This window comes from Rhododendron vialii, chromosome 4a (assembly GCF_030253575.1).
Source record: "Rhododendron vialii isolate Sample 1 chromosome 4a, ASM3025357v1".
Taxonomy (NCBI): Eukaryota; Viridiplantae; Streptophyta; class Magnoliopsida; order Ericales; family Ericaceae; genus Rhododendron; species Rhododendron vialii.
Window position 1 is genome coordinate 38,014,693 of NC_080560.1, and position 23,918 is coordinate 38,038,610.

General features: G+C 37.9%; 2 protein-coding genes across 3 annotated transcripts in view; both read right to left on the minus strand.

The window, feature by feature from the left end:
- The window catches only part of LOC131324208 (alpha-mannosidase I MNS4), a 37,606-nt gene extending 13,688 nt beyond the window's left edge, over window positions 1-23,918 (minus strand). The window contains exons 1-17 of one of the 2 annotated variants that reach the window (XM_058356070.1): window positions 23,723-23,915; window positions 21,183-21,302; window positions 21,005-21,097; window positions 20,589-20,675; window positions 20,005-20,095; window positions 19,374-19,429; window positions 18,656-18,728; window positions 17,925-18,034; window positions 17,223-17,273; window positions 16,443-16,531; window positions 16,209-16,290; window positions 15,978-16,091; window positions 14,862-14,941; window positions 13,244-13,379; window positions 12,097-12,167; window positions 11,718-11,964; window positions 7,866-8,998 (exon numbers count right to left, since the gene is read on the minus strand). In XM_058356070.1, coding sequence (XP_058212053.1) covers window positions 8,726-8,998; window positions 11,718-11,964; window positions 12,097-12,167; window positions 13,244-13,379; window positions 14,862-14,941; window positions 15,978-16,091; window positions 16,209-16,290; window positions 16,443-16,531; window positions 17,223-17,273; window positions 17,925-18,034; window positions 18,656-18,728; window positions 19,374-19,429; window positions 20,005-20,095; window positions 20,589-20,675; window positions 21,005-21,097; window positions 21,183-21,302; window positions 23,723-23,836 — 1,887 coding nt within the window. In that variant the 5' untranslated portion in view covers window positions 23,837-23,915 and the 3' untranslated portion in view covers window positions 7,866-8,725. Of the gene's footprint in view, window positions 1-7,865; window positions 8,999-11,717; window positions 11,965-12,096; window positions 12,168-13,243; window positions 13,380-14,861; window positions 14,942-15,977; window positions 16,092-16,208; window positions 16,291-16,442; window positions 16,532-17,222; window positions 17,274-17,924; window positions 18,035-18,655; window positions 18,729-19,373; window positions 19,430-20,004; window positions 20,096-20,588; window positions 20,676-21,004; window positions 21,098-21,182; window positions 21,303-23,722 lie in introns of those variants that run through there. The other variant, XM_058356069.1, reaches the window with a different exon arrangement.
- On the minus strand, window positions 4,825-5,939 carry LOC131322519 (NAC domain-containing protein 41-like). Its single transcript, XM_058353865.1, has one exon. It carries the CDS (start codon window positions 5,905-5,907, stop codon window positions 4,825-4,827), a length of 1,083 nt encoding a protein of 360 aa, XP_058209848.1. The 5' UTR covers window positions 5,908-5,939.

Here is a 23,918-nt window from a genome sequence, read left to right on the forward strand (position 1 = left end):
TTTTTCCGGCATAAGGCCGTCATCAACCGTAAATGAATGAGCCTATGCCTACTGTCCGCGCTTGTTTTCTAGGCATCTGGATTATCTTGTGCAATAAATTTCAGTTTCTTATGCCGATATCTTGAGTCTTTCATGCCATTGCATGAGGATAAGAGAGAACATCATGAAGTAAACGTGGTACGAAATCTTTCTGCTTGGCATCAATTACACATTCTGGAACCATCATATCTTCTGTTAGCAAATCTAATCTAGTGATAAGCCATTTCAAACAATTGAAAGGCCTTTGTTAATGCTTCTACATTAAGGTCATATCTATTAAACTAGTGACTAGTGAGCACCGGAAGTTAAGTCAGAAAAAAGTGCATAATTTCTGATAAAACCTTCAGCAATTACAATCCACAACAAGCCTCCCTTTTTAGCATAACCATTGTAGATCAACCAACCAAACTCAGACCAAAGAAACACCTAGCATCTATGAAACACCGACACAAAACGCCATATATGTGTCAGACACTCTAGGGACACACGTGGCGTGTCCATTATATTTTTAAAATTTTTGGACACTATATATGTGTGTGTGTGTGTGGGCGCGCGCGCGCGCGTGCATACTATAGGCTGACACAATCGGTTGATAATGCATTCGATTAGCGTCATAACCAAGTACTTAGTGGTCACAATGTAGGTTTCACATTTAAAAGATTCAACCATGTCCCATGCTTGTCTGTGTCCCTATTTTTTAAGAATTATCGTGTCTTATATCCATGTCCATGTCACCCACTGTGTCCATTTATGTATCCTTGCTACATAGCCTAGCCTTATCAACTTCGCTTGCTTTGATCTAACAACCATCATTTATAGCCCAAGATTCAGCACTTCTAGTCGGCATTCTGATAAAGTATTCTTTTGTAGATTCTAAGCTTCGTAGAAACCCGATATCACCACATTCCAACTCCCACCCACATGGATTTGCATCGCTTCAAAAGAAAATATAGCAACATTGATATCACCATTCTCCATGTACCCAGAAATCATCAAATTCCAAGAGGCCAAGTTTTGACAGGCATTCCTCAAAAAGAGCTTTTGTCTCCAGTTTCCACTATGTCACTGGCCTTAACATATCCACCAATCATGCTCATCTAGAAAATCACATTCCTCTCTGCTTTTCTTTTAGTTGCAAGCAAAAGAGAAGAAAGAAAGGGAATGTTTAACTATCCAGCATTTTTCATGTGTTCAGTTAATAGAAAAGTTGGGGAACCCACTCTCTAACTTTCTCGCTAAGATTAGTTTTCCCTCCAAATTTGCCCAGCAAAAAACACAAGATTTTGCAGGAATCTTGTTTCTACGCTAGTTTCTATTAATTAAACTATTACTTTTTAACTCTCTCTTGCATTTATGATATCAAGTAAACACATAAAGGAAAATACGTTTCATTTTCCTTTACTTCACCTCCTTATAATTTTCTCTGGAAGAATTTTTCTGCATTAATTCCTCGACCAGAAACGTAGCCTTAAAAAAATCATGACCAGCATCCAGCCTAGCACTATTCCTGCAGGCAGTATCATAAAATTCCAACAAATTACATCTTTTTAATGCATCCCATCAAAAACCCGTCTAAATCTGCTTTACCACACCTCATAGACAAATCAAGAGTCGCATTTTGCAACAACAAATCCCACCCATGAGTCACTGATGGCAAAACAAAAGAAATTGGTTGGGAGATTCCGTCGAACAGCTTGTGGGCCGGGTCAGTGGGATTAAAACGGCCATAGAGGTTGAAGAATTTGTTGAGGATTAGTTCGACGAGGGCCTTGACCGGGCAATCAGAAGACAGGAATGACTGGGTTTTAAGGAGAGAGAGAGAGAGAGAGAGAGAGAGAGAGAGAGAGAGAGAGATTCATTTCATGGCGCCAAAAGAGAAAAGGAGGGGATGTGACGGTTTAACTTCCTTTTGAAAAATGTGTGGCTTTTTTTTCGATTTGGGTCATTTTGTATGTAAATTGAATTCAATTTTGGGCTTTCTATAATGGGCTAACCCGTATTAAGGTTGAGGCCTAGGCCTCGTTGAATAGACCATACTCAGGCCCGCATTTTATTACTCTTGATACTTTATCCGTTTCTAAATGATAGTTATTTTTCCAAATACGTACCGCTTACGAAATCGCCTATATTTCACAATTTATGATGTTGTAAATAATTTTAAAATTTTGTCTTATAAAATCAATTGGAATTTATCAAACAAGATTCATATTGTAATTAAAAAAAAAAAACAAGATCCATATTGCATATATAAATTATTGTAAATTGAAAAATATAGACATTTTTTTTAGAGTTCCGTAATAGTGAAAGTGGACTCTCATTTAGGAGTGGTGAGAGTAAGACCGAATAGCCAATCTCCAATGGAGCTGTTTTCATGAAGAGATTTTTTCTGGAATTGATTTTCTCTCCCCTTGTACTATTTGCCCTCCTTTTTTGTTCTTATTCATGTAAATTTACCACATTACTTTATAATATGTGAAAAGTAAGTTATGGAAGGTCAATATGGTAAATTAACATGAATTTAAAAAAAAAAAAGAGTGAGCATAGTAAAAATGGGAGTGTATAAATGACTATTCTTTTAACTCGTTTTTGCTAAGGAGATTGTTTCTCCGAAAATACTTTTTTTCCGGGTAGAAAAAATACTCTATTTTTAGTGCTCAAACTGTATGATTGGACGGTGCTATACTGAGCCCTGTGGGCAGCGGCGGCTCTAGGATTTTAATTCAGCGGTGAGTCAGTGATAAAAACATAAAGAAATTTTTTGTATACAAAGCTCTATATAAAATGACATTTTTATTATATGATTGAAAATGAATATGAAAAAGTATGAAGGAAAAATCAAAATTATATTTAAAAATACAAAATTTTAGTGCATTTTTAGAGTCTAGGGGGTTTCTTGAACCCCTCGAACAGTGGTGCCGCCGCCGCCCCTGCTTATAGGTTTTATAGGATGATCTCATTTTGTTGATTTTATTTGTTCATTTTATAGGTCCACCATTTAGATCATTCTTGAAAAAGATCAGTTTTTTGAACGGGTTGAAAAAAGATCAGTTTGATCCAAAGATTGAATGGCAATATTCAAACTTCTTCCCACCTGAGATTCTACATGCATCTGCTTACCCCACATTGTTCCTCCTGCCATTCTTCTATGATTTATTGAACTGTGGTCCATTTAAGTACCAAGTAAAACCAGTCATTCTGTCGGCCGATGATCCTTCCCTATTCAATCGCTAGTGTACATACATCAAAGACCCATAATTCATCAACCTTCTATCGTCTAAAAGTTACGGCCCTAGAGGCGATTGACGCTAAAATGCTCGCCTCCACCTTCAAGGTGGCATAACAATAACTCAACATATTATGCAAGACTTGTTTGCTGATAATCCTATTAATCGATGCTGGAGATCAGGGATTCACCGTGATGAATTGCTTCAACTGACGTTGTAGTTGGTGATGTAGCCCTTCAGCTTAATTCATGCAGGGGCTCTGTTGACAGGCCAGGGATAGAGTTTGTCAATTGATTTAGCTCAAAGAACTGTTCCACTTGGATTTGAATGTGTATTTGGTATTCCATTCTTGATACTAACATTGCCAAAAGGCATGTGAGCTTCCTCTGAAAGCACTCGATCGGACGAGTTTATTTTATTTTAGAACTTGTTTCTTTGAACCATCAGTTGTGAGCAGGGGATTAGGAAGCTACAACTTATTGTGGTAAGACTCGAACCCGTGCATTCTTTCTTTCCCTTGTACAAATTGGCCGGGGGAATATGAGAAGCATAGACACAGTAAGGTCTTGAATCTTTCCATGCATGATGTGTTGCACAGTTGTAGAAGTTTTCACAGTGGATTTTTCGTTTTCTTCCTAGTGAATGAATGATTACATAAAAGTTCGTGCAATTTGGTTCAAAAACAGGATTTCATTTTTCAGTATTGATCAAGTCAATAGGCCTCCCATTAATCTGATGGAGAGTGTGGTGCCCCGTTAAATTCCGTATTTAGCTCTTAGACTTATCGAGAGGAAAATATTTACGATGATAATTTATTAATTCAGAAAAAAATTTCTTTTCCCTTCTCCCACGGCATATGCAAAAGGTGCCTTCCCCTGTCGCTATGGAATTTCAAGGATTCTCCCTTGGTTCAAGGATACTCCCTTGGTTCCCTCGCATCGTATTCCTTTGGTATGTAGTGAAAGAAGCAAACCAATAGGCAAACAGAAGAAGCACACTATATTCCGAATCATAAAATATAATTGGGATATAAAACATTCCATACTTAAAATTAAAATTCGGGATCATTTCTGGATACTCTTTCTGGGTACCTAGCACTCCTCTTACGCAAGTGTTCAACGGTCTCAAACAAGAGTTGAAACCAATAGGGTCATGTTCTTTAAAGGTTCAAAAGTTCCATGGTTACCAACTCTACCTCTGTTGAGGGAAACGGTGCATGACTAAGGGTAACAAGCACTTGTGCACAAATTACAAGAACCAAACTCACACATCTCGATCACTTGTGAAAAGAATAATGATTGAAATCTATAGTGTGAGGAATAATGCTGCACGCAATCATATAATGTAAGGACAAATTAATGTCACAACTTACCACAGAAACCTTCCATAATTGAAAAGAATGTTGGTTTTTCCCTGATATTAATTATAAAACAGGTCGGTGGGATGTATTGCGCTAAAAAAAAATGAATTGATCAAAAACTTGTACATATAATTTTTCTTTTTCTTTTGTTTTTCTCAAAGCAACCTAGACTATAGCCCATCTTAATAGCCCTGAAGTACTTCAGCCCTTCTCTATCGGCAGTGGTTCTGAAGAGGCTAAAGCAAGGCCCGAGGGATCAACTTCGGTCATCAGCAAGATATTGCCAAAATCATCATAATCATAATCCAACCCGCCAAAATCATCATAATCATATTCATAATCATAATCCAACCCGATATTGCCAAAATTATTATAATCATTGTCCAACCCGAAACTGCTTTCTTGCTGCTTCTCTACAGAAACTTGTTCATCAAGATACCCTAGTATTTCATCCATGTCTTCAAGTGTGAACTCATGCGGATCGCCAATCCTTATGAAACTCTGATCTTGCACAATTGATTCTTGTGAGAAAGGAACATCAGAGAAAGGAACAACTTCTGGTTCCGATACCGCAGCACTATCACATTCTTGCACAACTGGTTCTTCTAAGAAAGGAACAATTTTTTGTTTCGGTGCCACAGCAGCATCACATTCCATCTTCTGTTCTTGCACAAACTTTGTTCTAACACGCTTTGAGGGTTTCAGAATTGGCAGGTCATCATCAGTCGTAGCACCCTCCACATTCTTTCGTTTTCTCGAAGATATCTTGGTGTCCTTCGAGTCGTCTCTTTTTATCCTACAAAGAACGTATTCGCCTTTCCCATTCGTAGCATTACCAACGGGTAGAGAGTACTCATGCATGATCCAATGGCATTCCTTCAGGCTCTCGTCTGTAATCTGAAAGCAGAGCATCCTCTTGTTGCCCATCACACCACCTTTCTTGTCCAATACCGGTTCAAGAGCGGTCTCTCCGTGCCATGAGCCACAACCGGCTGTTCTAGCAATCCTGTCGCTATTCTCACTGGCCTTGATCAAGGTCGTGAAGACATAAATGGTACCTTCTGTCTTCAACTTATCTGTCTTCTTGTCCATGGTTTCGCATATCTCCCACGGATCTTCATCGGTAAAAATCTGCCACGGGGCTTTGTTGCCGGCCCCGTATATCTCACGCTCGATAACGACGTCACAGGGCAGGGAGTTGCCCTCAGACTTCCTCCTGAGATAGTCTTCGAGAAGTTGTTTATCTGTAGGCCTGAAGAAATAGCCACTTGGAACAGTCGTCATGTTGCTGCGGTTTTCTCTCTCAACTCTCTCTCTCTCTCTCTCTCTCTCTCTCTCTCTCTCTCTCTCTCTCTCTCTCTCTCTCTCTCTCTCTCTCTCTATGATCTCTCACGCTACTGAGTCACTGATATACTCTCACGTACTATATATACACAATAGGAGGGCGGCACTAGGGTGTAACTTAGCGATGTATATAATGTAGAGTTGTATTAATTGCTTTGCGCCCAAGGTTAGCTCCAATCTTAATTTGGTTTAGGAAATTAAACAGGGCGGCAGGAGAGTTTGATGCAAATTTAGGAAATTTGCTACTTGTAGAGATAAGATGGGAAAAATTTTAGGAAAAAGGTGTATTATTTTGATAAATCATAGCCAATCATAGGATTGATGAGAATCTTGACCAGAGAGTTGTAATTAATGAGCACATACCCCTATTAATTACTACGTGGGGTTTGCGAGTTGTGGAGAGAGAATAGGAGAAGATGAGATTGTGGCAATCACGGAGGTGAGCGATCGCGGCCGTCCGTTTTGGTTTTGGACGGTCCGGATTTAAATGAAATTTTTTCAGAGAAGAGTTAAAAGAATTTAACTATTTCTTGAAAAAGTTTCATTTAAATCCGGACCATCCAATATACTTTCCAATATATTTTGGACGCTCGCGATGGTTCTCTGCAAAATTGTTTTTCACGGAAATATTGATAGAAAAGATTTTCTCGGTGAAGATATATATAGGCAAATAAGAGTTGGGTAATTTTATTTACACACCTCTCAAACACACCCACCAAATAGGGTGAGTTTCACTGCACATTTTGACAATCGAAATCGTTCATTTTATTGTTTTTGGCTTGAAAAATACTCATACAAAAAATTAAGTTGATCGAACATTGATAGTAATCTTAAAATCGTATGAATAATTTTTGTGCCAAAAACTATAAAAGGAACGATTTTGATCAATCTTAAATTTGTACATTTTTACTTGAGATGAACCGGTCGTTAAAATTCTTCTTGTTATTTATAATTAACTTGATTCAAACACTAATCGATATGTAATTAATCTAATTTTTTGCTTGAATCATTTAAACGTCTTAAGCTATAAAATGAACGATTGAACTGATTGTCAAACTATGTTGTGGGAACCCAAATTATTGGGTGGTGTGTACGTAGCAGTCTTTACTATCAATGCATCTAGGATGGTAACTATGATTAGGGTTGATAAACAAACAAATGAGCCAAACACTTGATTGTTCAAGTGAACTAATTTTTTACAACATTATAAAATATTTTAATCCAATTGAACGGCTCAAATAAATTGTGTAGGAATCCAAGGTGGATACCACATGGTCCACATAACTCGGTGTACATGTGGTGTACCATAGTCGGACTTAATCTTTACTCTACCCTCTCCTTTACGTTTATGGGGTATTTGCGAGTCTCATTTTGCATCTTGGATTATTTGTATATTTACATTCTACTTCTTTGGCATATGGAATTGAAAATGCATTCTGTCATAACGCATTCTTCAAATCACAAAATAGCGTCACAATCTGAAAGTCACCATTTTCTGAGCTTTTGGATTTTGATTTAGCATTTTATTTTTACTAGACATGAAAAGACGAAAACGCCAACCAATGTTAGCAAATTCCATCATAATCCTCAGCCTTTATTGCATGTGTAGGGTTAATTCCTTTCTGTTAGGGATAATTTCTTTTCATTTACTAATTTTATTTTTAACTTGTGCAATTCTATTTCTAATCTCCTTCACATTATATAATTGCACTCTGCACGAATAATGGAGTATAACGTTCGAGGCCATATGCCCACCGTATTAGTGAGGTCAAAGGACCAATAAAGAAATTTAAAGTAATAATTTAAAAAAATTATGGCTGTAACAGTAATTCATGTGATCAGTAAACACACGTACCCATATATTATTAATGAGTGCTATCAATGGCAACACGGTCAAATAACAACTCAATCTATTTTTCACATTATCCTTCCAGCTACTAATCGATCTGTTGCAAAATCAATTTAGCTTATATCTCTCAAACACAACACCAAATTCAAAATCCATTATGATCATAATAAAATTCAGAATCCAAAATGTAAAATGCAAAAAAATTGCCAACCAACCAAACCAACCCACCCCGACCAGCGCTGAAAATCATGGGTTGAAATCATGAGTGGGTTGGGTTGGACAGCGAAAACACACATTTTAAGCCTTGATCGCCTCTTTCATGATCCTTTCAAGCAAATGTGATTGGGCACTAGAATTGTCCCCATGGCATTAGTCAAACTTCTTCCCACCTGAAATTCTACATGCATCTGCTTATCCCACATTGTTCCTGCCATTCTTCTATGATCTATTGAACTGTGGTCCAGTGAAGTACCAAGTAAAACCAATCATTCTGTCAGCCGAGGATCCTTCCCTATTCGCTAGCATACATATATCAAAGACCCATAATTCATCAACCTTCTATTGTCTAAAGTTACAGCCCCAGAGCCAATTAATGCTAAAATGCTCGCCTCCACCTTCAAGGTGGCATAACAATAACTCAACATATCATGCAAGACCGGTTTGCTATTCCTATTGATCGGTGCTGGAGATCAGGGCTTCACCGTGATGAATTGCTTCAACCTTTGATCAAGAATCCCAAGTGCCCTATGGTGGAGGACCTAATTGCTTCCGGGTTTACCGTAAAACCCCAAACCTTAAGAAAACACCATCTCATGCCATCATTGTTCAGTATGCACCGCCTTCTTTAACGGAAGAAATGAATAGGAAGTAAATAGCTCAGAGAGGGGTGTGGAGCTTTGTGTCAGTCGTTCATCTTTCAAAAGTTTGATCAACAGCCAACCCCTCAACTGATTTCGAGGTGGGGGACTCTCTTGAGCCTGCCTCTCTCGGTTCCTTGTCATTAGTATCGCTGTCATTCTGGACTTCTTTTTGATATTGAGGTGCGGGACTAGTAACAACGACCACTGGATGGTTTTGAACAACTGCAGTCTCGCTTTCATTTGAAGATGCATCGATATCAGTCGGTGAAGCCACATATGATATCCCAAACTTTTGCCCATGAGTTAGGCCTGGGCAGACCCCCTGTTGCACAAGATAACAAAATGCTGAGAATCCATGTTGCACAAGATAACAAAATGCTCAGAATCAAAGAGAACAACTATTTCTATTCCGAGATGGAAAATAAAATAGGATCGCGTACATGAAATGCAGGTCTTGGCAGTGTGATGATGGGCTCGAGAGATATACCCGGAAGATTCACTTAATCCCTTATGTGCCACTTTTGTCCTATAATCTACTTAAGCAGATTGGTGCAGGCAGAGGCGGACACAAGGGGCGCGATGGAGGGTGCCCGATCCCTGCACAACTCCAAATATCCCACTAGCAAATTTACTTTTTGAGGTTACTTTAGACAATTAGCCCCTGCAAGTCCCTTGGTCCCATCTTATGGACTTTTGCGTTGGAAAAACCCCTCCATCTACTGTGTGAGAAAACCCCCTCAAATTCTAAGTTATCAACCATTCTTTGATCGGCGCAAACAAAATTAAACATCAGCAACATATATCCCCACAATCGTGTCTCTCCTCCAAGCCTAGCAAGCCGCAATATATGCTCCCAAAATCTATTTTTGTTATCTTTCGATAGACATGTAATGTTTTAAGTAACATACAAGGATGAGAATTTTGCGGTTCGGGCCCCCCGCTAATTATAAATCCTGCATCTGCCACTCGGTGCAGGTTTGTGCTTTTAGTTCTTTACAGAACTATTACGCAAACAAGGCTCCAAAATGGAAACCCAAAGAAAGTGTTTTCACCTTAAATGCACGAAGCAGGTGTGGGAGTGGGAGTAAGTGCGAAAGCGATGATGCGAGACAATATAAAAGGGTCTAAGGTTAAGAGCGCCTATCACAGCCTATACATATACATGTAAACAAAAATATAGATACATCAAAAAATGAAGTTTTCTAAGCAATTTCTAGTGTAGATGTTATTAGTAATAGTAATTGGTGTCAACTAAAAATGTTTTCTGGTAAATATGCGTACTATTATGATTATATTAAGTATTTGAGCAAATTTGAGTTAATATTTTTTAATATCTTATTGCCACTTCATATCTTATCACCCCTGAAAAGATAGCTCTTCTTTTTTCCTTTTGGGATTCATATGCTTCAAAGGTTTCTTTTGGGATTCATATGCTACAAAGGTTCTATCCAAGTCGTGAGTGCGCTCCTTTCTCAATGGTTGTGAGGTTCCTAGGAGAGTCTGACTTGGGAGGGAGAGAGCGAGGTTATAGAGTGGATTCATCACCCCGATGAGAGGATCCAGCAACTAAGGAGTGAAAACAGCAACTGAAAGCCCATTCCGACTTCCAACTCCCATAGGAAAACAAAACCAAACAAATGTTTCTCTGTTCAAATCTAGAGGTTGAAGTGTCGCAGTGTCCGGACATGGGGACATGCGGGGACACCTCGGGAACACGTGTCCCCGATGCCACGTGGTGTGTCCAATAATTAAGGGGGGACACAACGGGGGTCAAACTGTAATTTTAAAAAAAATTTGGGGGACAAATTGTAAGTCAAACTGTAATTTTAAAAAAAATTTAGGGTCAAACTGTTATTATGAAACTATGGATCTTTTGCTTTCAATTGGGTTGTATTGAACTAATGGATATCTTGTTTTGTTTGAATGGTATTAGAATTATGGATGTTTTGTTTTGTCCACATTTTGCCATTTCAACTTGAAAAAAAATAAATATATATATAAATAATTAAATAAATATACATGTGGCGTGTCCCCCGCCATGTCTGTGTTCCCATTTTTTAAGAATTCCTGTGTCTGTGTCTGTGCATCATAGGTTCAAATTTAGGTAAAATAAAACACATACTGCAAACAAAGGACCCCTACTTGCGGTTGAGTAAACAGTATGCATGGAAATGGAAAAAAACTCATCCAAGCATGTGTGTGGCAAATTTAACAGAGATGCAGTTTTTTGGTAAATCCTGCTTGCCAAACTTCTATCGAGTGCTTTCATATGAAAAGTTTCATAGGGAAGTTAAAGTAGATTGAAGATATGCAGAATCAGGCATCTAAGACTGTCTCAGCTGCCCCTTGTCATATCACATGGAAAAGAAGAAAGGGAGAAAAACACAAATCCAGACTAGCCATGGCTTTTTGCAGGTTAATGTATTAATGTACTTGGTATAATCCATAAACATTTCTTTACCCTCTCACACCCCCAACATCAAAACAAGTTTTCATGTAATTCAAGACCATGATATTTAGGAGGCAATTTTTATCACAACATTGGCACACTTCTTGTTCTTTTGAGATTTATGCAGGACCTATAGGACAAATGTGAAGACGAAAAAAGATGATAAATTGTACTTCCAAAATAACTTTTTCATAGATTTGTAGTTTGCACAGACCAACGTAAGTTTAGCTGAGAAAAAGAGGGTAGCTTCAAAAACATGATCATTTAGTTCGTAATCTTTACGAAAAATGTCTAATAATAGCACTGAAACGTTTGCATAATAAAGGAACAAGAAGAGTCATGCCATGTTTCGGAGAAAAACACAAAATGATGAAGCAGAAATTCAAGGGTAAGCAGAAATGATGAATAAAAATCCAAAAAGTTGAGGGCCATTTATGTAGAATACATCTACATAAATTGCAGGGGTAACATAATGAACACCATAAAGTCGAGGGAGGCCATCATCAGCCCAGGCCCCGGCCCCCCGCTGCCTTCGTCCCTGGGTGAATGTGAATCACCATTTGATATAGAACCCAACATACTCCATACTCACCTTGATCAAACCTGAAACAGAAGTGGACTTCTGAGAACTCGAGTCCAATACAAAACTGGAGGAAACTGGGCCCCTACATAATCTAGTACTGTTTGTTTCATGAGAATCCATTGAGATGTCGGAGGTGTAGGATTTCTGTCTTGAGTGGTTACTGATACAGTATGCCCCAAAATAAGAACAATGTTCATGGACTAAAGATATTTGTGGAGTTGCAGGCAATAAATGCCCTTCAGTGCTGAAGAGGTATCTGTAAAATGGAAACAAATTCAAAATAATGTAGAGTGAGAAAAGTAACTGTGTTCCTCTAGAACATGTATATGTGCTCAATTCCATAAGTGTATGAAAACGAAAAAAGGACCAGAGTATAAACATCACTTACTTGTATGGTCCATTCTCAACAAGGTTATCTGGACCGGCAGCTAAATCAAAAAGAAGCCACAAATATTTGACCTAAATGTGTCCAACGGTAATCAAGGAAGAGTTACATATGTTTATCATAGAAATGATATGAAAAAGGACAAGGAGTGAATAACATAGATATGGAGTACGTCAGAAGTCAAGCACACAAGCATACCGAACACACAAGAATACCATCACACCATCTTTTAATTACAATTTGCTTATTGACGGGCAACTGTAAAGGATTCCGAGAAAATGACCCCCACCCATTTTCATACCCATTAGGTAGATGAAAGCGTGTTATCACATACCAAGAAAAAGATTCATTGATAGAAGGAGAAAGCTCAGCCTCAAATGTCGCAAGTAGAGAACTCATCCACAGAGTTTTGGACCAGTTCAATTACATAAAAGCAAACACACGTTTGGTAAATGCGATAGGTGGAGCTGGGCCAAGCTAGCTCAAACCAAACTATGTTACTTGGAACGCAGATCATTTCAGTGGGAAAGGGGAAGGGAGAACGGGAAATGAGGAATGAGGAATTCCACCTGCTGCAAGCTGTGGTATGGACAGATAGCTTGTACAGATTACAGTATTAGAACTTACTTCCAAATGTCAGAGAATTTTTTTTACATATACAGTTATTATGATGCAAATTAATCATATAAATTCTAGGAGCAGTATGCCCTTTTTTTAACTCTTTGTAATGCCAAAATTCTACTCTACTTACATTATGTTTCATAGTATTGGACGAAAGGATTTCAAGAAAACACATAAGAAGAATGTTGGGATTCACTTGGTTACTGAATTCACCAACTTGAAATGCAACTGTATCACATTTTCCAAACCGAAAATCACTAGGATTTTTTTCAGTCTTATTCTTAACGACCTCCGTCACCACTTATAAAGCAAGCTTCTTTAACAGATTGGTTCACAAACAAAAATCTGTTCAATCAAATAATCACCATCTTGTCATAAACATCTACCCCTAACAAGTTTCCGGAATCAAATTTTCCAGTAATTATCACGTGGATACTGAATATTCTTTAACAAGGTTAAAAGAATTAGTAAACACAAATTGATGGAGCAAATTATATAGCTTCCTCAATAATCTAGAGTTGATCTTTACCGTCTCAGCAAGAAAAAAGCTCTCCATATGATCTTCCTGCTTGTGAAGCTCTACATCTGAAATATGACAATATCCGCACGTGCATCGGGCTCCATATTGCAAGCTGGCAACCATGTCCCTTCCAGCATCAAGATATCTGTACAGCATCATGCCAAGATTTAAACTTCACGTCAAGAAACCGATTTTAACTTGCCAAGTCAACCATGTCCCTTCCAGCATCAAGATATCTGTCCGAGTCACAGAGTCTCAAGCAGTGGCGGACCCAGAAATTTCATATACTGGGGGGCAGCTATTATTCACAATCTTAAAAAATATCTCTCTATGTATTCACAATTTTAAAAAATATCTCTCTATGTATACCACTAAACTATCGTTCAACCATTGAATATTAATAACTCATTCTATACCACAACTGATTTTTCACAATCTTCATGGCTGAAAACACCCTTTCAATTGTCATGGTGGCAACCGGTAAGATTATTGCCAAAGTCGAGCAAGTAAATTAAAGGATATAGTAATTTAGTAATTTGATTTGTAATATTGTGTATTGAGAGGAAAACAAAAAAAAAAAAGGCAGAACAAAAATGGAGAAATAAAGGAAAGAGGTAGAACAAAAATGGAGAAATAAAGGAAAGAGGTAGAACAAAAATGTGAGAAATAAAGGAAAGAGGTAGAACAAAAATGTGAAAAATAAAGGAAAGAGGTAGAAAAAAAATGGAAAATTAAAGAAAAGATGAAGGGGATGGGAGGGAGGGGATTCGAACTCAGGCGCCAAGAATTTTACGTAGCTTGTTGACCACAACACCAAGCTAAGCGTTTGTGCTAATATGGAAAACTTTTTTATAATTGTATCTAAATTTTAATTTATTTTTTAAAAAAAAAAAAAGGTGTGACTCCACGTGCCCCAACGTGGGTCCGCCTCTGGTCTCAAGTCTCTAGCTCAGAGCCTCAGACAGCACCTGAATCCCATAAGCAACCAATCTCAAGTCACTAGCTCAGAGCCTCAGGCTCAGGCAGCTTCTGAATCCAACCCATAAGCGAGCAATAATGTCTGTTTCAGATACTCTTTTGCTTCTAGAAAACTTCTAGATTTTACTCCCCATCTCTACCTTATGTTTTCACAATTTGAAGGAGAGTACGTCAAAGCAGAAACAAGGCATCAGGATCTATAACCCTATAGTAGCCATTTCTGTATTAACAGTAACTTTCATGTAATGTAATATTAACAGTCAAGAGATGTTATAATCAACCTGACCTCTGTCCTACATCAAATGGCTCTCATGAGGGAACACATATTCTCCTTCTTTTCCAATTTTCGCGTGAACAATGGGCACGGACCAATGCATAAAAAGTAATGGCCAAAAAGGAGTCAACTAACTCATACGGAGTAATTTGAAATTCTAAAAGGATTCACTACCTTAGTCTGTTGAGACATTTTCTAATAGAAGTTGATCTTTCTGAAAATTTTCACTTTTGCATTACCATATTTTAAGTAAGTTGCATAATTGGGAGTACAAAGAGAGAGGAAGGGGTGGGGGGTGGGGGGGCGCTGAGGGATATTGGGAGAGACAAGAACACCAAAGTGATTTTGATTCAGATTTACAGGCACAGAACCAACCTGGGATCTCTGGTAGCTTTGTAGAGCCAATATGTGCTCTCTATTAGCTCTGGACGCAGAGGGTAGCTTTTTTGACCATGCTGAACAGAAAAGTAACTAACAAGTCAAAAAACTCCTTGGCATATAATTTTGTGAAAAAGAAAGACAGAATTTTAAATAGCACAAACATGAGATAAACTGCACAAAATACAGCATCTATTGCATTATTTGCACGCATTTCTAACACGTCAATAAAACTTTACGATTACATGAATCCACATTCAAGTGATTCCAAGTTCCATCGTCAAAAGAGTATAAGATCCATGTCATCACATACATACTGTTATGCAACTAAACAAGTTATCTATGTGTTCTTAGCATCTATATGACTATGTCATTCGACAGTATGCCAAAAGCAGTGTATACTCCTCTTAGTCTTAGCTTACATGCCATAACTTGCAAACTTGAGGTCCGCAAAAAAGAGCAAGGAAAAACAGAATATAAAAATGGAACAGAAAATGCAAAAGCTCTGAGAACTTATATTATTTGCAACTATAGCTTACAATGTTTTGTGTTCTAGAACGGTCATTTGAGTTTGCCCTTTTGATGAACAGAATTGTGTATTCAACTATATGACAATGTTTACCAATCATCTGAGATGCCAACTAAAGAAGAGAAGCTTCTCCTGTTTCACTTAAGATGGTAATTCACCAATATTGGTTTCCCCCAAAGTCCCAAACTGTTCTAAATTTATTGATCTCCGCAAGACAAGTTAAGAGGTTGATTGAAGGCAATCTAACAGTCAGTCATTTAAAAGCAGATTCCCCTCACTGCAGATCCAGAAACATTACAGATAACTAAAACCAAAAAGGTCCATTTAAAAGATGTTCATGCACCTTCATCTGAACACATCAAGATCAAAGTACCAAAGCATTGAATATAAGAAGCATCTTTTTTTCTATTTGGAGATCCAACATTGACAGCTACACATCTAAGGGTAGCCACCCCCCTAAACATAACCCCTACCTACCACGATGAGGGGGGGAATGTTACCGAAGGCCCCTACCACAACACGAGTAGATTTTAAAAGTTGCCCCTTCCATCATGTAGGAACTCAGATATTAGAGACTAACATACCTGAACGCTAAGTGTGGCAAGATTAAAACCCTCCGGAGTAAAGCCGTATCTTTTCCAGACGCTAAAAAAAGCAGCATGCGTTCGAATTGCAGGATCAATGTCCCCAGCTAAAACCTTCCAAAAATTCTTTACTCAGTTCACTTACTCACTACTCAATGAGTTCTGATTTCAAGCAATGAACTACATATTACAGTAAACTAAGAACTATATACTAATTTATATATTTTTTACCTGAAGGCCAGGCCAAAATGCCTGCAAACTGTTAAATAATGGCCAAACAAGGGCAGCAGAGTTCATATTTACCTCCACATACCTATTAATATTTGAAAAGTCAGCATCCTTCTGTAATAGGGTAAAAAAATTTAAACTAAAACCCTCAGCAAGACAACAGAATAAAATTGAAATGGAACAAGAGAAAGGAATGTATGTTTACTTAGTGGCACACAAAGGACCACAATCATTTACCAAGGATCAGTATAAAGATAGCGCATAGCAGCCTCATAAGCTTCTTGAAAAATGAAAAGACACTCTTCATCTCCAAATAATAAGAAAGCCTGAAGTGAAATCATAAATGCCTGCAGTTAGGTAAAATGAAAAGATAGAGATAGTGGTAGGAGTTTTACTTAGTTATTATTTTCTTTTGCTCAAGGACCATGTGGGCACAAAATGGCTGATACATGAGAGAGTGACACAATGGAACTTTATGGTTTTTTAGGAATCATACAATCTATATAGATCAGTATGCAGAATGAGCATCAATGTTATGCAATCTAGCTTAAGAGCTAGTAACAATGAAGTACCACTCTGCATAACATCAACTTTACAATTATAGACTATGGACTATGGAGCGCTACGGAAGATGGAGTTGACAGATCATGTTGTATTTGAGAAGAAATGGTGCACATCACTCATGACAGATAGGATAGATATGCTATTCATCACAGGGAATTGGTAAATCACTTTTCTTTATATTGTTTATCACTTGTGCACGTTTATTTTTCTCCTCTTATTGCAAGTTTGTTTAAATTTGTAAATGCTAATTCAAAAGGTGCGTACATACGACAGGTTCTAGTCATGCAACTGTCCTACAAATTAGGAGGAGCCCTTATTTTTCATATGGTGACCTATTAAATAAAAATTGGCAAGCGATATTCCTTAATCTTATCCTTAGAGAATGTGACACATCACATACTACTACATAAGGAGTCCTAAAAGATACTATACTTTGAACTTGTAAAGACTAACCTTCAGGAGATATTCATAGAAAGAGTCAATACTGGTACCTATCCCAGCATCCTGCAAATATACAAGAATTGTAAACGGAAATAACCACAGATTAGCAAAATTCAAGCCTCGATACCATTGACTTGATTGACCAAAACTCGAAAAGGTAAGGAAAAGCAAAAGATCACCAGAGAATTGAAATGAATTGGTATGTAAACACTAGACAGTTCGCATCTTGACGTGTGGCACTCAGAAAGAATTAAAAAGCAATTGCAGCAGGAAAGAAAAAGGAAATTAGACGTGATCATAAGACAAAATAAAAATACCACCGGTTAAATGGTAGTAAGGGGTTATCTTTTGGCAAATGTCATAATGGCCATCCAGTAATGACAAGCATCAAACCCTTTTGTCATTCGGGATTTCGGAAAATATCAGGCATTTGTCAGTTCCTCTCAAGTTCTAAATATAGACTCTCAATATTAAAAATGAACCTCTACAATGTAATCCAAAAACAAAAGGCATCCATGGACAAACAGAAAAAACACTAAAACTTGAAATGAAGAGGGCTCTATACATATCGATTAGAACTCTTGAAAATCCCATATTTCAGAACAACTAAATAAACACTTTTGAGATAAAAGACAAATGCCACTTAAATGAATAAAACATAAAGACTTAAAAAATGAGATTTTGTGTGCTCTTTGGTAGGTAAAGAAATATTACCTTCTGTGTCCATTCACCTGTAAAAACATCAATATGGGCACCAACTAGGTTGATTTTTGAACGGCGTGCCCATAATCCGCGTACCGCATTCTTTGTAACTTGCTCATAAACTGTGTTCATGGAGTCGCAATTATTGTTTGCATGAGAGAGAGAGAGAGAAGGGGGGGGGCGCGTGGGGAGAGAGAGTACAAAACCCTCAAACAAAAAGAAGACATGAAAACCACAGACAGGAAAGCAAAATTATTTGCGTTTCTTCTCTCTCTTTTTCTTAGAGCCTGGGAAGGGAGGAGAAAGAAGAAAGTGGGAAACCAGGGGCTGTATGTGGTCTAAGGAACTAATTTTGCTAGAAGTCATTGGGAAAACCCCAGATTCAGAATTGCAATGTATGACAGCTTGGCAAGTGGAGTGGTAGCCAAGTGGTAGGCACCATGTACTTCCATGCTACTGGGGTTAAAACCTCATGAACTACGAGTCTACGACTAACAATACTGACTTTCGCTACGCAAAAAACAATGTCGGATGAACTGCTACTCAAAGTGGACGGTCAAGGATATTATTGAACTCCCCTGTGTGAGGTTCGTTGAAGCTATGTAATTGATTTTTCTATCAACTTCCAGTGAAACTCTATTGCCTATTTACTTTCTCAGGGAAGTAAAATACGCAGTAGAGAAGCTAATTCAAAAGGAGGAAAGTACTGTCCTCATAATGGTCATATGACTCATATTACTTACTCGGATTATTTGTTAAGCGGCTGAGCACCCCAAATTCTAAAGTCAAAGTTCCACCACCAGCTGTTGATGTTACCTAAAGAAAGCAAAATGTAACAACAGAGTTATATAATCTACAACAGTTCAGAAAGGGAGAGATAATTAAAATCGAATCTTGAAGAAATAAAAGACATCGATTATGCCATGGATAAATCCTCGTCTCAATTTCTGTATCCTTGGCAAATTATTCAATATATCTTGAGTGCCTTCGTCTGGTTTGGCAAAGGGTGGGTGTAGGATAGATAACTCTCAAATTAATTTCCAATCCCATCCATTCCCCTAAACATAAATGCAAGATGTGTTTATGCTTCATGACATCTCCTAGCGTCTACGGAACTACAATTTGCTACTCCTATTGAAACGCAGCCACTAAATGAAAAAATAACAAGGTCCATGGTCAGCTGCATCAAGACACAGTTCACTTGCTCTTGGAAATACCAGATGAATATCCAGTGACTAACCAGGGGAGGTTTTCCAAATTCTATGATCATCAAGGACAGGAATGCACAACAAGTACAGAACAGGTTATCTTACAAGGTGAGGCAAAGAATCACAGGATAAATTTGGTTGCTATAGTATAACCTTACAGGCTGATTAACTGCCTTCAGCATTGTTTATTCATATAGCATGTACAAAGAAACCAACTTGAACAAAAATAGAGCAAGAAAGTAAGATGATTTGCCTTGCTTTCATTTTCATCAACTCCATGCAATAAATTTACAGATCCAAAAGGAATTCCTGCAGCACATGTGTCACATATAGGTCAGAAAGACAATAACAATGACGTATGGGATTTTCAGGGAAACATTTAAGCTTGCGCAGAAGATAAAGGAACAACGGTCAGTTATCCACATTATGCAGAGGCAAACAAAACCTGAGACCCTTATTAATAATAGACAATAAGAGCTGAGACCTCTAGTTAGAAGGAAGAAACACGGAAAATTATTGATTTGCATAGCAAGAAAATGCTTTCATAGAGATTGAGATTCAAAAACAACTTCCGATATGTCTCCACCACCTAGGGCAGTGACCCTTTTGAACAACTACTAGAAAAATAGGTCTTCTCAGAGTATAGAAATATACATATACATATACATTGGTCTCCAGGACTAGAAGATATACACTATGGAAAATCTCAAACGCTAGCCTCGGTGTTATATTCTGTTAAAGAACTCGAATAGATATTTATCAAGTAACCATGCAAATAATACAGAATCACTAACGTAATTTTATCTATAAGACTTTACGAGTTAAAAACATACAGATATCCTACATTCCTACCCTACGAAAATTGAGTAATCAGTAGTGGATACCAGTAGGAGTGTCAAAGGCAGGTAGTAATCTACGGGCAAGGTCTTCAGACAGATGGAGCAATTCATCGTCATAGGAAGGAATTTTCATTCCCTGCAATTAAAATAAAAAGTAGAAGTAAGAAAGTGTCGAGAAGACTAAGATAGAGAGGGACAGTGGTAGTTTGCAGCTTGCCTTTAACCAAGGACAAGTTTAGATATGGCGTCTACCATATTAGAAGTTTCCTTCTTCCTATTTGTAGCGAGCACCTAAAGGTCTTGTTCGATGCAGCAAAAAGATAACATAAAAGAAAGGCAAAAACTCACTGGTATAAAAGCACTAAAATGTTTTCCATAAGAATAGTTTGCAAGTTTTGAGGGTTTTTAAAGTGACAATTTCTCATTTCCTGCAATCATTACATCCCCAAAGAATCAAGATGGTCATAAACTTTTCATTTGGCAAATATATCACTTCTCACATTCAGCAACAACTGTGGGCAATTGTGTCGGTCTACATGGTTTAGGGCACAGAAATCATATCATGCACTAGAAAAAAACAAGAAGATTGTACCAAACAAATAAACAAGTTATAGAAACGTTAATATTACCGTTGAATAATCACTTGCAATAAGATGAGCAGAAAGTAAACCTCCAAGGATCCGGATTGTAGTCTCAAATACAGATACAGTCTTATTCTGCAAATTTGTTCAAGGAAAAACCAAATTTTAGTTTTCTGATTCAAGTTGCAGCAACCAAACAACATGCCTAGACACTTTAAACAGCTCCCCAATTGTTTGAGTGACCAAGCCAAACAAACATGATACTAATAAGATGAAATAACTAAAAAAATGTTATTAACTTCAGCTAGCAGCCGGGAATACTAACAATTTTTTTTTTTTTTTTTTGACAATGAAATTCAGTGAAACATAATTAACATTACCAATGCATAGAGTCCCATTAAGTAGGAAAAGATCTATTGAACACAGTTTGCTTATGTCTTCAATACAACAAGTGCAACACTCACTATATCAAACCGAAGATTTTTACCAATCCATTCAACAGACTCGGTGAAGCGTTCTCGGTCCCCAAGCAAAGCCAGCATGTCTAAGGAGTCAATCTGTCACAAAGGCATTTTTGCAACAACATCAAGTATGGTACACTTCAAAATGAATAACATCCCAAAAGTAGGTGACTCGTGTTACCAAAGTTAAAGCATAGCCACCAAGTGTGTCTTCTCCTTCACATGACAGAGGTTTCAACTCATCAAGTGGAAAAGCATGTTCCATGTAGCCATGGAAAGCGTGATAGAACATTTCGCGCACCTAAAATATGAAAGAACACAAATTTACAAGTCAACATAAGCATAGAAAAAAGGTGCTAATATTAGAATTCCAATTTTGAAATCATAACCAGTGAGGCGACAAAGCCCTCATTGAAGCGAGGCGAGGCGAGGCGAGCGCCTCATTGAAGCGAGGTGAGCGTTTAAAAAAAAGGAAATATAAACTACATAAATGACCAATATTCACTCCTACCATCAAAACAAGAATAAACATCACCATATTGCATAATAACCATTAACCAACAATCCAACATACGAAATACTAGTAAAATACGCTCATAAATACACAAACAAAGGAGATAAAATATGATCAACAACAGTAGTATTAATATATATAAACTGATTAATCATTACTATATATAATATATATATTATGTGTGTATGTATGAAAAAAGGAAAAAAAAAAAAGACCCAGCATGCGTGGAAAAAAAAGGAGACCCAGCAATGTGTGTATGTGTGCACCGGCTGCAGCCCAATGACCCACAGTAGAAGGGTGCGAGAGAGAGAGAGAGAAGGAGAAGGGTGCGTGTGTGTATGTGTATAAGGAAATTAGTTATTGCAAAAAATGATTCAAAAGCTGGTAATTGATAACCAGGCGAAGTTTTCCTCATTTCTGCTCTGTCCTTACACACACACACACACCCTGTCGGCGAAAGAAGAAGAAAAGGAGAAGAAAATAAGAAGAGAGAGAGGTGTTCGAGAGAGAGGGGTGCGAGAGAGAGAGAGAGAGAGAGATCTGATCTTACCTCTGAGATTTGAAGATCTGATCGCGTTTGACGCCGCAGAGGAGAGAAGCAGAGAGGTATGTTCTGATCGCGTTTTTGGAATATAAGACGTCTTTAGTTTGTATTTTGCCCTAACGACGCCTAGGCGCGATTTTTTAGTCGCCTCGCGACTAGTCGTTCAACTCACGCCTAGTCGCCCGCCTCACCCAACTTCACCTTGCCTCGCCTCAGCGCGCTTTTTCAATCAATGATCATAACCCTGTTCGGTTTGGGTTTTAACGAAGGTTTTTGAGAGTAATGAGTGAAGAGAGATAAATAGAGAAAATTTATTGGGACCGTGCACAGGTGTTTTGAGACCCAAAACGAACAAGAAGGTGTCCAAGTTTGTATGCTCAGGGTTGCAATGCTAGTTGAATCCTAGAAGTATCACAAAATAGCCAAAACTTAAAACCCCTCCAAAAAAGTTGAATATATTATTTGTCTATCGGCTAAATTGGTGATATTGGATAGCTTGATATGCTTGTTGGGGCCATTTTTAATCACTGAAGCTCTTGGAACAATTGGAAATTAACATCACATCACAGTGCATATTGAGGAGGGTGTTGGATGATATGCATTGTAACTCATTTCCTAGCAGCCTAAGCTTTGGGGACAATTGGAAACTTAACAAGTGAGAACACTTGCGCTCCTTTTGAATAGCTGTGGATTGCAGATAAAGGGATGGGAAATAATTTTTAAATGAGTAGGTAGAACTTATACTTGATAGTTTCAGGAATTTTGACTTGAGATTGAGAGCTTTTATCATGATAGATATGAAATGACTAATTTCTAGGACTGCTTTGAATCCTGCATATCAAGGATTGCAGTTGTCCAAGGGCCCCAATTCTTCCACTCTAGTTTCACAAGCCATGTATGGCACTATAGCTAAACCTCTCATATGTCGAAATTGAGCATCAAATCTATTAAACCACATCTATCCCAATTCCCAATGGTGCATTACATTGCTCTGTTATTGGAATTGGGAAATGATTTTCACTCCCCATTTTGGTCAATGCACTTCATTTCTTGTTTTTAGTGAAACTTTTACGTATAATTTTGCCACTAAAAGACAAGAAAAGTAGTGCATTTATCAAAAAGTGGAGTGCGAAAATCATTATCCTTGTAATACTAATATATCTTGTTGGCGATATTCCCATTGACATATATATATCCCTTCATCAAAGAGTGGCTAGTCGGATTAACTTCAGAGTGGCAGACATTACACTTTGGAAAACTAGTGTTGCAACAACCTATACCACTTAAATTTTTCTTTTCAAATGACTACAACCAAGAGGGTTACGAAAACCTGTGGGACTGGGGAGGCAGTCACCATGTTATCAACGCAATTGCTTCAGCAAATGCAAACACATATACACACATCTACATATTGACAAGATATTATGAAAGTTCCCAATCTTTCGCCAAGTACCTATCGGAACTGAACACTAATCTGGTACCAGCCCTAGGGCAAGCGATGTAGTGACTTGAATCGCAATGGCCACACAAGACCATAGATCGATCGTATTACCACTTGTGCAATCAAAGATTCAAACTAGGCATCGCCACAATATACAGCTCAGGATGATCGTAAAAGTTAGTGCATACATATACAACATATGTATATATACCCGAGAATTACCTCATCTCTGAGCTGCTTCGCTTCCTCGCGAGTAACACTGTCCGCTAGATTTCTGCATATGAAAATGTCGGAAAGAATCAAGATCGAGAACAGTAACGGACTCCAATGTTTCATTGCTCCCACGAATCTCTCTCTTATCTTACGGCCCGGCCCGTTCTCTCTATATATGTCGATATATATGTAATCTCGGAGCAGT

Bases quoted from the DNA above. Each gene is read 5' to 3' on its own strand.
- LOC131322519 (XM_058353865.1), bottom strand. From the start codon at position 5,907: ATGACGACTGTTCCAAGTGGCTATTTCTTCAGGCCTACAGATAAACAA.